Source organism: Sceloporus occidentalis, unplaced genomic scaffold (assembly GCF_023333645.1).
Source record: "Sceloporus occidentalis isolate IW3139 unplaced genomic scaffold, rSceOcc1.0.p SCAF_124, whole genome shotgun sequence".
Lineage (NCBI taxonomy): Eukaryota > Metazoa > Chordata > Lepidosauria > Squamata > Phrynosomatidae > Sceloporus > Sceloporus occidentalis.
This window is the reverse complement of record NW_028317104.1, coordinates 1449919-1461958: the sequence shown is the minus strand read 5'-3', so window position 1 is coordinate 1461958 and position 12040 is coordinate 1449919. Positions and strand designations below refer to the sequence as shown.

At 41.7% G+C, this 12040-nt stretch overlaps 1 protein-coding gene across 1 annotated transcript in view; it reads right to left on the bottom strand.

The window, feature by feature from the left end:
- The window catches only part of LOC149282010 (histone-lysine N-methyltransferase EZH1-like), a 116875-nt gene that overhangs the window by 54541 nt on the left and 50294 nt on the right, over positions 1–12040 (bottom strand). The window contains exons 5-6 of the mRNA XM_089498681.1: positions 7804–7980; positions 2795–2797 (exon numbers count right to left, since the gene is read on the bottom strand). Coding sequence (XP_089354807.1) covers positions 2795–2797; positions 7804–7980 — 180 coding nt within the window. The remainder of the gene's footprint in view (positions 1–2794; positions 2798–7803; positions 7981–12040) is intronic.

Here is a 12040-nt window from a genome sequence, read left to right as displayed (position 1 = left end):
TGTGTGTGGATCGGTATGTGTGTGGATCGGTATGTGTGTGGATCGGTATGTGTGTGGATCGGTATGTGTGTGGATCGGTATGTGTGGATTGGTATGTGTGTGGATTGGTGTATGTGTGTGGATTGGTGTATGTGTGTGGATTGGTGTATGTGTGGATTGGTGTGTGTGTGGATTGGTGTGTGTGTGGATTGGTGTGTGTGTGGATTGGTGTGTGTGTGGATTGGTGTGTGTGTGGATTGGTGTGTGTGTGGATTGGTGTGTGTGTGGATTGGTATGTATGTGTGGATTGGTATATGTATGTGGATTGGTATATGTGTGTGGATTGGTATATGTGTGTGGATTGGTATATGTGTGTGGATTGGTATATGTGTGTGGATTGGTACATGTGTGGATTGGTAAATGTGCGGATTGGTATATGTGCGGATTGGTAAGTGTGTGAGAGTGATGGGTGTTATGCTGTACCATTTCCAATGTATTTTTCATTATATAATTATGCTCTAGTACATCATAACTCCCATCACTCTATACTGTTCCATACAGTGGCGGAGCTGGGAGACAGAGGCCTTGCACCCCCACCGCAGGACTCCTGAAAGGTAAGTGAACTTCAAAGGGGGCAGAGGGTAGATAATTAGGAGGGGGTAGATAGGGAGAAGGGAGTGAGAAGGGGTAGGTAGGACAAAAGGGAGTGAGAAGGGGTAGGTAGGACAAAAGGGAGTGAGAAGGGGTAGATAGGGCAATCATACTCCTATCATGCCAAGTCTGCGAGTACATCCTGGAATCTGGGTATGCCTGGGCATGATAGGAATGTGATTGCTGTTAACAATCATATATATATATATATATATATTAATATTGTTATTTAATTGTTTTGTCCTATTTTGGTGTGTTACTTACTTTAAATAAAAGTGTTAGATTTTTTTTTTATGGTGTGGGGGGGGGTCATATTCGGTTTCGGCCAGGTAAATGCTGCATTTTCCGTTTCAGTCCAGAATTCGTTTCGGTGCATCCCTACTACTAATGAAGTGGTAGGCCTACACCACATCAATGTTTGGCTTAGTATATGCTGCACTATTGTCAATGTCTGGCTCAATGTATAGTGATAGGGATTACGCTGTACCACCGTCAATGTGTGCCTCAGTATATAGTGATAGGTGTTATGCTGTACCATCGTCATTGTCTGCCTCAGTATATAGTGGTAGGTGTTATGCTGTACAACCGTCAATGTCTGCCTCACTCAGTATATAGTGATAGGTGTTATGCTGTACCACCGTCAATTTCTGCCTCAGTATATAGTGATAAGTGTTATGCTGTACCACCATCAATGTCTGCCTCAGTATATAATAACAGTAAGTGTTATGCTGTACCACCTTCAGTGTCTGCGCCGGTATATAACGGTAGAAGCTATGCAGTTTTAAAGTGTGTGTGTGTGTGTGGGGGGGGGGGGGTGCCACATACAGGATCTGCCCCAGGTGCCAAATACTCTAGGTACGCCCCTGCCACAGCGGTTTCTTTAATTTTTTTACTCTTACTGACCAGCCTAATACAATTTTCTGTTATCTTCAATAATACAGTTTTTACATAATCCCATTTCTCCATTTAAATTGTCCCAGTCTGATAATGACTCCTCTACACATATTCTCATTTTAGAAAAGTCAGCTTTTCTAAAATCTAAAAAAACTTTTGTTTTTGTGTGGTGTGTCACTGTTTTTTTATTAAACCACACAGACTGATGATCACTAGATCCCAAAATTTCACCTACAGAAATATCTGTTAACAAATCCCCATATGTGAACACTAAATCCAATACGGCCTCCTTACGAGTTGGTTCCTCAACTACTTGTTTTAAAGATAATCCCAGTAGGGCGTTTAGAATATCCGCACTCCGGGTACAACCTGCTAGGGAGATTAAAGTCACCTCAGGGAGATTAAAAGTCTCTCAGGGAGATTAAAGTCACCCATGATTATATTAGCTATTTCCTCCACTAGTAGATTATCTAGTTCTTCTACTTGTCCTGGGGGTCTATAAATCACACCTACGTGAGTTACTTTACTTTTGCCAAATTGTACTGTAACCCAAACCGACTCTATATTCTCCTCACCAATTTGTATTAAGTTAGATTTTATGTAATTTTTAACATATAGGGCCACCCCTCCCCCTTTCTTGCCCTGTCTGTCTTTTCTATATAAAGAGTACCCCGGTATTGATATGTCCCAGTAATTTTTCTCAATATACCATGTCTCAGTAACATCCACTATATCAACATTCTCAGTTGCCACAACTGTTACAAGTTCATGGATCTTATTCCCTAAACTGCGAGCATTTGTAGACATGACCTTTAGCTTGTCATTTAACACTGATGCTGCAATCCCTTTCTGTTCTTGCTTGGGGGGTCAAAATATATGCTTCTCCCTAATATCTGTATAGACCAAGCCCCCAGATCCACCCACCTGGTTGCTAAGTAAATCGCCTTCCCTTTCGATACTGTCTAGCCCGGTATTGTCTATACTGTCTAGCCCCCCAATTCCTAGATTAAAATCTCCTCCAACCGTCTAGCCATTCTCTCCCCAAGCACATTGGACCCTCTTGCATTTAGGTGCAATCCATCACAACTATAGAGATTGTACCCCAAAGCAAAATCAGCCCAGTGCTCTAAGAATCCAAAGCCCTCCTTCTTACACCAAGACTTCAGCCATGCATTTAGCTGCCTAATCTCCCGCTGCCTTTCTGGTGTAGCGCATGGCACAGGTAGTATCTCCGAGAATACTACCTTGGAGGTCCTTTTTTTAATCTTACTCCCTAAATCCCCTTTTAGGACACTCCATCTTCCTCTTACTATGTCATTGGTGCCAATGTGCACCAAGACAGCTGTATCCTCGCCAGCCCTGTCTATCCACTCTGTCTGCAACATGCCGAACCCGGGCACCGGGAGACAGCAAACCCTAGGTTAATCCTTGCCCCCCCTCGGTTAATCCGACAATGCGACTTTAAATCCCGTCTGTTTTGGGTTTTTTTATGCAGAGGAGAGAGAGGGTGCGGCCCATGTAAGATCGGACGCCAGGGCAACCGATCTTACGCGGGCCGCACTTCGAGCCCTGCTACTTACCTGTGGGAGGGTCTTCTGTACTGCATAGAGGAAGCGGAACCTAGCAGAGTTCACGTGACATCACATGACTCTGCTCCGGTCCTGCTTCCTCTGTGCAGTACCAGAGAATGCAAGGGAGGCCGTGACTGAGGGAGTTAATCTGTGAATGAATGAGTATATGAATGAATGAGTGTATGTGTGATAGCATGGATGTGTAAGTGCTGGAACCTAGGCATGATGGGACTGTGATTGCTGTTAGCAATCACACTCCTATCATGCCAAGTCAGCCAGTACATGCTGAAACCTAGCTAGCTGCCCCCTTGTGTATTGATGCTGCCAGCAGTATGGGGTCTGCACATCACTTACAGCCACCCTGTACCAGCATGTACTGGCTGACTTGGCATGATAGGAGTGTGATTGCTAACAGCAATCACAGTCCCATCATGTCTAGGTTCCAGCATTTACTGGTTGGATGTGTAAGTGCTGGGACCTGGCCATGATGGGACTTTGATTGCTCTTAGCAATCACACTCCTATCATGCCAAGTCAGCTAGTACATGCTGAAACCTAGCTAGCTGCTCCCCTTGTGTATTGATGCTGCCAGCAGTATGGGCTCTACACATCACTTACAGCCACCCTGTACCAGCATGTACTGGCTGACCTGGCATGATAGGAGTGTGATTGCTAACAGCAATCACAGCAAGCACAGTCCCATCATGCCTAGGTACCAGCATTGGAGTGTGATTGCTGTGTGGGCAGTGTGGACGCCAGGGCTGGCTTTGGGGTGTGCAACCTGTGATCTGTGCCTGTAATTTAGGGGATTTTAAATATACCTTTTAATGACGTGTTTTGATGTGAATTCCAATTGATCTATACCTGCAAAGCTGGGTTTTTGCGTTATTCTGTAGATCCATATCTATATATTTCCATACATTATTTATGTATACCTGCAAATACAGTGTTTGTATGTCTTATTCAGTTGATTAATACCTGCAATGCTGTTTCCGTGTATTTTTTTGATCTATACCTGCAGTGCTACATTTCATATACTATTGTATACCTGCAAATACAGGATTTGTATGTCTGATTCTGTTTATTTGATATATACCTTCAGTGCTGAGATCACAAGTGAATTTCAGTTGATCTATACATGCAAATCTTGGTTTGTGTGTTAATGTGTTGATCTATGTGACGGGACCGACCTGTACCCCGACTGGGTACTCCCGCCAAACGTTGCTTCCTCCTGACGGGACACCAACAAGTAACCCCTTCAGCGCCGGGCAGAACCAGTGTTGTAGATAGAAGGCGGGACGTCGCTGCGCCGTAGCTGCATTGGCACTGTGGCTATCCGAAGCTTAGCTACACAGCGAGGCTACAGCCCACCCCAAACATCAGGCAACACTCATGTTGAGGTGAAAACAGGACTCATTTAGTAAAACCAAAGACAGAGCTATATATACACAAGTAAGAAAAGGGGCAAGACAAATATCACATGATCTAATTACCATGGCAGGAAGGAAGTAATTAGATCAAATCCTGCAGCACAATATCCGGGGGAAGGACAGAATGACATGAGACATAAATAATTACATTAATTGGGGACGTAGACGTGGAATGACGATAGACATATAATTGGCTTAAGACAGACAATGGCCAGGACACAGGGATAACAGGAGCTCACAGGATTAACAGCTACCTGTTATGTAATTGATAATTAGGTATGCAGCAGTGACACCTAGTCATACCTACAGGGGGTCTTAAGACAAGTGCTAAAACATGGGGAACATCAGCAGAAACTGAACCCCTGTATCCACACACAGAAGTCTCTACAAGGCCTGGGCCCATAGTCGATAGGGAGGAGGCTGGCTCTCAGGCCTCTCCAGGGACCCCAGTGATGGAGGGTTTCGTTCACAATCTATACCTGCTATGGGCAACTGGGGCTAATATTAATATTTATGGGCAGCAGGGGCATCAATACACAAGGGGCAAAAACACTAAGGGGGGTATAAACGACAATGCAGTGTGAAAAATCCATCCTGATGTAGATGTCTGTGACGTAGATTGTGTCCTGCTGTTTGTGTGTTTTTGGTTATCAGTGTAGCAGAGCCTGTCCTCGGGTGTGTGTGTGTGTGTGTATAGGTGTTGGTGTGGCAGAGCCTGTCCTGGTGTGTGTGTTCGGTTGTCAGGGTGGCAGAGCCTGTCTTAGTTGTGTGTTTGGGTGTGGCAGAGCCTGTCCTGGTGTGTGTGTTCGGTTGTCAGTGTGGCAGAGCCTGTCCTAGGGTGTGTGTGTGGGTGTCTGTGTGGCAGAGCCTGTCCTGGTGTGTGTGTGTTTGGATGTGGGTGTGGCAGAGCCTGTCCTGATGTGTGTGGGTGTCTGTGTGGCAGAGCCTGTCCTGGTGTGTGTGTGTGTTTGGTTGTCGGTGTGACAGAGCCTGTGTTGGTGTGTGTGTTTGGTCATCTGTTTCCTGGAACTTAACTTACAGTAGGAATTATTTAATTTATATTTATCCAGAGATAAAATGCCCTCCTGAAGTTGTAGTGACTTCAGGGGACAAAACGTTCAAGGCCCTGAAATAATTTAGTGGAAAAGTTATTTATTGTGTTATAATATTTATTTCAAGGATTAGTCGCACTCAATTGTGGCTTCAGGCTTCCCATGTTGAATGATCAAGTATTATTTTAGCCCAATAACAAAAGTATAATTCCTTAGCACATTACTTTTGGAAATTATGAATGCCCCCCAGTTTGACTGTGGTATCTTGCTGTCTTTTTTTTTTTTGTTGATGCGGAGGAGAGAGAGGGACGCCTAGCAACGGCTTGGCGCCCCTCATTCTCCCCCGCATTAAAAAAAAAAAAGACAGCGTTTAAAAGCCGCTCGTTGGTGCCCGCTGCTTCACTGCTGAGCGCCGAAATATGACGTCATATTACGGCGCTCAGCAGTGAAGCAGCAGGCACCGCAGCAGTGCGGGAAGACTCCCGTCGCTGGACCTCAAGGTGAGAGAACTACAAAGGGGGAGAGGAAGAGGGTAGTAGGGAAATGGGTTAGAAAGTGACAAGGGAGGGAGAGGGGGTAGTAAAGAGTGTGAATTAATGTGTGGAAGTTTGGACAGGGGCGCAATTTCAGTGCTTGCCATAGGCGCTATTTTCACTAGATACGCCTCTGCACTAACTGCTGTGGTGCACAAACTGGTCACTTACAGAAAGCAAGTCAATTGCTATGAGTAAGCTCTGTGGGTTTAACCACTTTCTTTATACAGAGCAACACAGTTAATTGATTATAAACCCCACCCTTAACTAATTACACTCTAGAAAATGGGAGGGAAAAAGTTAAGCAAAACTTATATGGGGGTATTAGGGCATTTGGGGGGTATAAGGGCTTCCTGGAGGCGGAGTGGCATATAGGGGGTTAAAAGGAATATCAGGGAGGCAGAGTGGCATATAAGGGGTATAAGGCATATCTCGGGGGCAGATGTGCATAACTGGGGGCAGGTTGGCTAATAAAAGTAAATAGTTTTTATTAAATTTGAAAAAATAGTTTACATGTGAATTAATATTTACTAGTAAAATATTTTTCTTATAGGGTAGTCTTATATTCAGGCTCTTTTTTTCCTGAATTAATATTCAAATTTTTGGGGGTCGTCTTATAATCAAGCAAATACGGTATTTTCCTGAAAAAACTACACACTTTTATTGCACTTCTATCCTGCTTTTCTGTTCAAAGCATATCTGTTCCTGCCAATTATTCTCCAACTGAATCTTCTAATAAGAACACTTTACTACGTAGGGAGCAGGACTAGCTCTCTTTCTAAGGCAATAGTCTATATATACACTTTATCTTCCTTTTTCATCATACATTTTCACTATTTCCTATTTGTATTTTTTGTTATCTATGATTTTGCATATGCTTGGAAAGATACTTGCCAAGAACCGGAGGACCGTGCACACTGTATCAGGAAAGTTGTCTGAATGATCCTTATCCCAATTTTTATTATCTCTATTTAGCTTAGTTTCGTTTTGGTTTAATTTATTTATTTATGTATTATGAGCTCGACACTAAATGTATTTACTTGATTACTTTTGATAGGTACTGACCACTGCAGACCAGGAACTGCCCATAAGCGCTAGGGTTTTGGAGATGCTCTGACCCAGTCATCTAGCCATCACAATTTGGCCCTTGTCAAAGTTACTCAGATCTTTGTGACATATCACACTAGCAAAAACTTTGTGTGCTCATTTGTCTTTATCAGTGTAAACTGGAGCTCACCTCGTGTTTTGCTTTGAGCTGTAGACCTATCCTCCCCTTCTCTTTCCATTTCTTGTGGTACTGTTAAGAGGGTAGAGTTACTGCCCAGGCTTGTCTGTGACTCATCTGGGGTAGAAAGTGGGGTAGAAAGCAAACAGAGGATCAATTACACTATTTAGCACTGCATAATTTTTCATGTACACCTCAAGCAGGAACCTCTGATATCTTGGACTTGTATACGACACTACAATATACAACTCAATACACTTAGGGCTATACTGCAGTTAGTTTTACGATGTCAAAATAATAATAATAGTAAAAAAACAACATAACAAACCAGCCAGCAGTATATTCACAGATGGCTTACAGAAAACATTACAAAAAGCAGATATGGTTTGTTACAAAGGAGACTTAATTTTTCATTTATTCATGACCACCGTAGGTAGGATGAGCCTTTGACAATTAACAAAATGCCTACCTTCTGCTGCAATTCGTTTCCTCTTTCGTGTCATAGGCCCATCCCCCTTCGCTTCCTCCTCCTTGCACTCCACAGGGTCATTCTGCTCAATGTCTTCTTCATCTGCATACTGAAGAAGAGCTTCCATCAACTCCAGGAAAGATGCATCATCCAGGAGACCAGAACCTGCACAAAGCACTAGATTAGTATTCACATACACACCATTCTATTTCCTTAACCCCTTCGTGACAAAGGCTGATTTTACTTTTTGTACCCTTCGTGACAACGGCCGTTTTAACATTTCTGCGCTGCTCGTGTTTAGCTGTAATTTTCTTCTTTCCCGTTTACTGAACCCACACACATTAGATATTGTTTTCAGGACAAGAAGGGCTTTCTTTAGATGACATTGTTTTGATTGTATCATATTATTTACTATTAAAAAAAGTATAAAATATGGTGAAAAATTTAGAAAAAAATGACTTTCTAACTTTTAGTTGAAAAATCTTTTACTCATCTATAAAAAGGTAATAAAAAAACTTGCTAAATAGATTCTACTATTTGTCCTGAGTTTAGAAATACACAATGTTTTTATGTTTTTTTGCTTTTTTCTGCACGTTATGGAGCAATAAGTACAGGTAGCGTTTTGCTATTTCAAAGCCATTTTTTCCAAATCTGGTAATTCTTCCCCCCATGTGCCATTTCGGGTATCTTTGAAGCCGGCCAATGCAATTTACCCCATCAAGTCATATATTTTTGAAAACTAAAAAATATATATATTTTTTTTTTTGCCTTTTTTTTAATTTTTTTAACATTTTTTTTCAACTTGAAGGTTCCCCTGATAGTGACATCAGTGGGAAATTATTTTTACATTTTACTGGTTTTTTACTATTTTTTTTCTAATTATTATTAATTTTATTTTATTTTTAATTTATTTTTTCTAATCACACTGTGATTAGAAAGCTGAGCTCCATTGGCTTGCATGGTTGAATGCAGTACCTATATTCAACCTGCAAGTGGAGCCAGAGTTCTCTAGAGGGTCTGGAGACCGTCTAGCGAACTTTTTAGACTTTATTGTTTTTCTTTATTGAATTTTCCTGGACCGCCGCCATCTTGCAGAGATGGCCCCTTTGTGCCGATAATGGCGTTGCTGAATGCCTCGAGGTCGAGGCATTACAGCAACGCCGTTTCGGGGCAGAAAGCGAAAATAGATCGCTTTCTGCACCCGTTTAATGACGTGCCGGTCCTGGCACGTCATTTGTCGTTATCGACATGAATTTCCGTGACGTGCCCGGACCGGCAATTGTCATCAAGGGGTTAAAAACAGGCAGTACATATAAATAAGCATTGCGCATAAAATACACATTATGCATTTTTCAAATGTATATACTAGTCATCAAACACTCTTTCCAAGTTCTCTTAAACACATTTATTTATATTTACATACTTACACTTTTCATGATATGTATGCAGACCTTAAGTATATCAAAGAGTAATCAATCCATTGTTAAAAAACCCAATAACGACCAACAGCCTTCCATAACAGTTACACTCTGTAACTTACAGAATTTATTGAGCTATAGAGCCGTTCCAATGACACATAGGCCATTTGACACTAGAATGGGGTATATTATGCCACGACTGTGAATACAGATTAGACTACCATTGGTGTTTGAAGTGGTCAGCAAAACAACTTCAAACTTCTTTAAGCTTTGCTATGTCTAAGGACCTATTCCAAGCAGCAGGTGATATTCATGTCACAACTGTTTCATTGTGCATTTGTTCTGATAAATTTACTCAATGCCAGCACTTTTTAAAACGACCTGGCTAAGTGTTCTATAAGACAACCTGACAGAGCTCTAGCAATAGAAATACACATCAAAATGTGGGCATATAAAACATGTGGAACTAGAAAGAGTAAATGATAATAACATTAAGAAAAACTGGCTAATGCAAATTTAGTAGTTGGCTCTTTCAGGGATTAGTGTTAAACCAGGAAAGTGAACACAAAACATATATTTTTAGCATCTTTTTATAGTTTATAAGCCCAGCATTGACAGTTACTATAATTTGTGGAGTGCTTTGCTAGCTTGTTTTACCGAGCCCCAGCTTATAAGTACTCTTTATTTCTGCACACTGTTTTTTTTTTTTGTTTTTTTTTTTAGATATGGAATTGGGTTATCAAGAGGGATTTCTTGTGTTAAGCTGTTCAGTGAAACTTTTTTGTTTTGTTATGGCTTGTTTCTTTACTCATATTTTTCTTTCATCTAGATATTGCCCTTAAACAGTAACACACATTTATTTTACAGTCTGATTAATGAAGTAATATCAATTAGGTGTTATACTTAAGTTATTTTATATTCAGCGATATTAGGGTTTAGGGTTAACCCTTTATTTCAATTAAATCATTCTTTCTGATCTTGAGGAGACCTATAAGAAAAGCCATTTAACTAGTCTAGTAAAAGTAGAGTTTTAGCTGCAATAACAATATTTTAATGCATTTTTCCTTTGGGGTATTTTTTTGGAGGGGGTTGAGTAATTTACTTGATTTTTAGTGTTGCAGAAGCTTTGTATACCTGAAATAATGAAATGCACTGGAGAGACATGCAACAAAACCCATCAGAAACCGCAATGAAAATCTGCACCTGAGGACTGCAAACTGAATATATACTGAGGACTGTATACTGGAATGAGAGAACTATAATTCACACAAGAGCATAGAGTAGTCTTATCCAGCATGACATATATGACAATGCTTAACATTTTAAACACATATGCATAAAATACTGTTCTGTCAGTGAATTATGTATAAAATAACAATAATGGCAAGAGGTAGGACAGATAAGTGGGCTTTCCTATGCTGTAGACGTGTGAATTGTATGAAATTTTACTGGTTGTCCCTCTTCACCATGCTGCAAACTGAGAGCGTGGGCCACGCCACAAATTCCCTGGCAGGGTAGAATTATTGTGGTTAAAATTAATATTCTTCCCAGAATACTGTACCTGTTTCAGACTTTGTAAATTGGCCCCAAAGAAAAGGGTGTAATGGCTCTCCCTGAGTTTCGCAGGCACGTCTTTTGCGGGTCTTGGAGTGGGTCTATGGCCTTCCTCCAACGTTATGGATCACCCTGGAACATTCTCAGACGTCACTTGACCCTGCAGGCTGGCATATATCTTTGGACATAATTGCTGGGCCGATTGTCGAGCCTGCACCTACTGGTTGAGGCCACAGTGAGGGTCTGGTTGTGCAGAGGCATGGGTGAATGGCTGTCCTCCTTCCTCTCACCGCTGTTATCCTTGTTGGATAATAACGACTTTCCGTGTGGCTGGGCCATGAGTTACTCGTAATGTCACCTATGGTTAGGATCCCTTCCCTGACATTGAGGCTGTGAGTCCACTGTTACAAGCGAGGCTGGGTGGTGTTTGCACAAGGATAGAGCTATTCAGGTATAAGCAGATAACCCACTTCCGAGAATCCTTGCCCAGGAAGGGGGATCTGATTTATAAAATGCTTTGGGGCGTGGCTTCAAATCGCCTTAGTTGCTCATGGAAGAATGGGAGGATATGTTATACCGCTCATTTTCAGAGGGGCTTAATTGCATCTAAGATAAAGGAAAATTCCTATAAGGCTTCAACTTTGTGGTACCGCACACCAAGCAGGTTGATCCTGGGAGCTGGTGGCACACTGGGGAAGTAGGCACTTAGCTCAACATTTGCTGGAGTTGTCCACTCATTCAGCCCTTCTGGAAATCCGCAACCCCCCCTTATCCATGATGCAATGGTACTTCATAACTACCCTCTATTCATTTCAGATTATAATTTTTCCTTAATCAAACATCCACAGCCAAAAGCATAATACCTCTGCACTAGGGTGACCACATGTCCTGGATTGCCCAGGACAGTCCTGTAATGGAACTTTAAATCCTGGGTCCCGGGCAGCTTCGATCCGGGAAAATCAACATGGTTTCCAAGGCTTCTTAATAATTAATATATCATAGTATATGTGAATCGGTGTATATGAGATATATATATATATATATGAAATATTTATGGGTATGTGACGGTGTGTAGATGTGAATCAGTGTGTATGTGAGATATGTATATATATATACAGTCACTGGCCACTTTATTAGGTACACCTTGGTAGTACCGAGTTGGACCCCCTTTCGCCTTCAGAACTGCCTTCATTCCTCATGGCATACTTCCTACAAGGTGCTGGAAACATTTCTCAGAGATTTTGGTCCATAGGGACGTGATGACA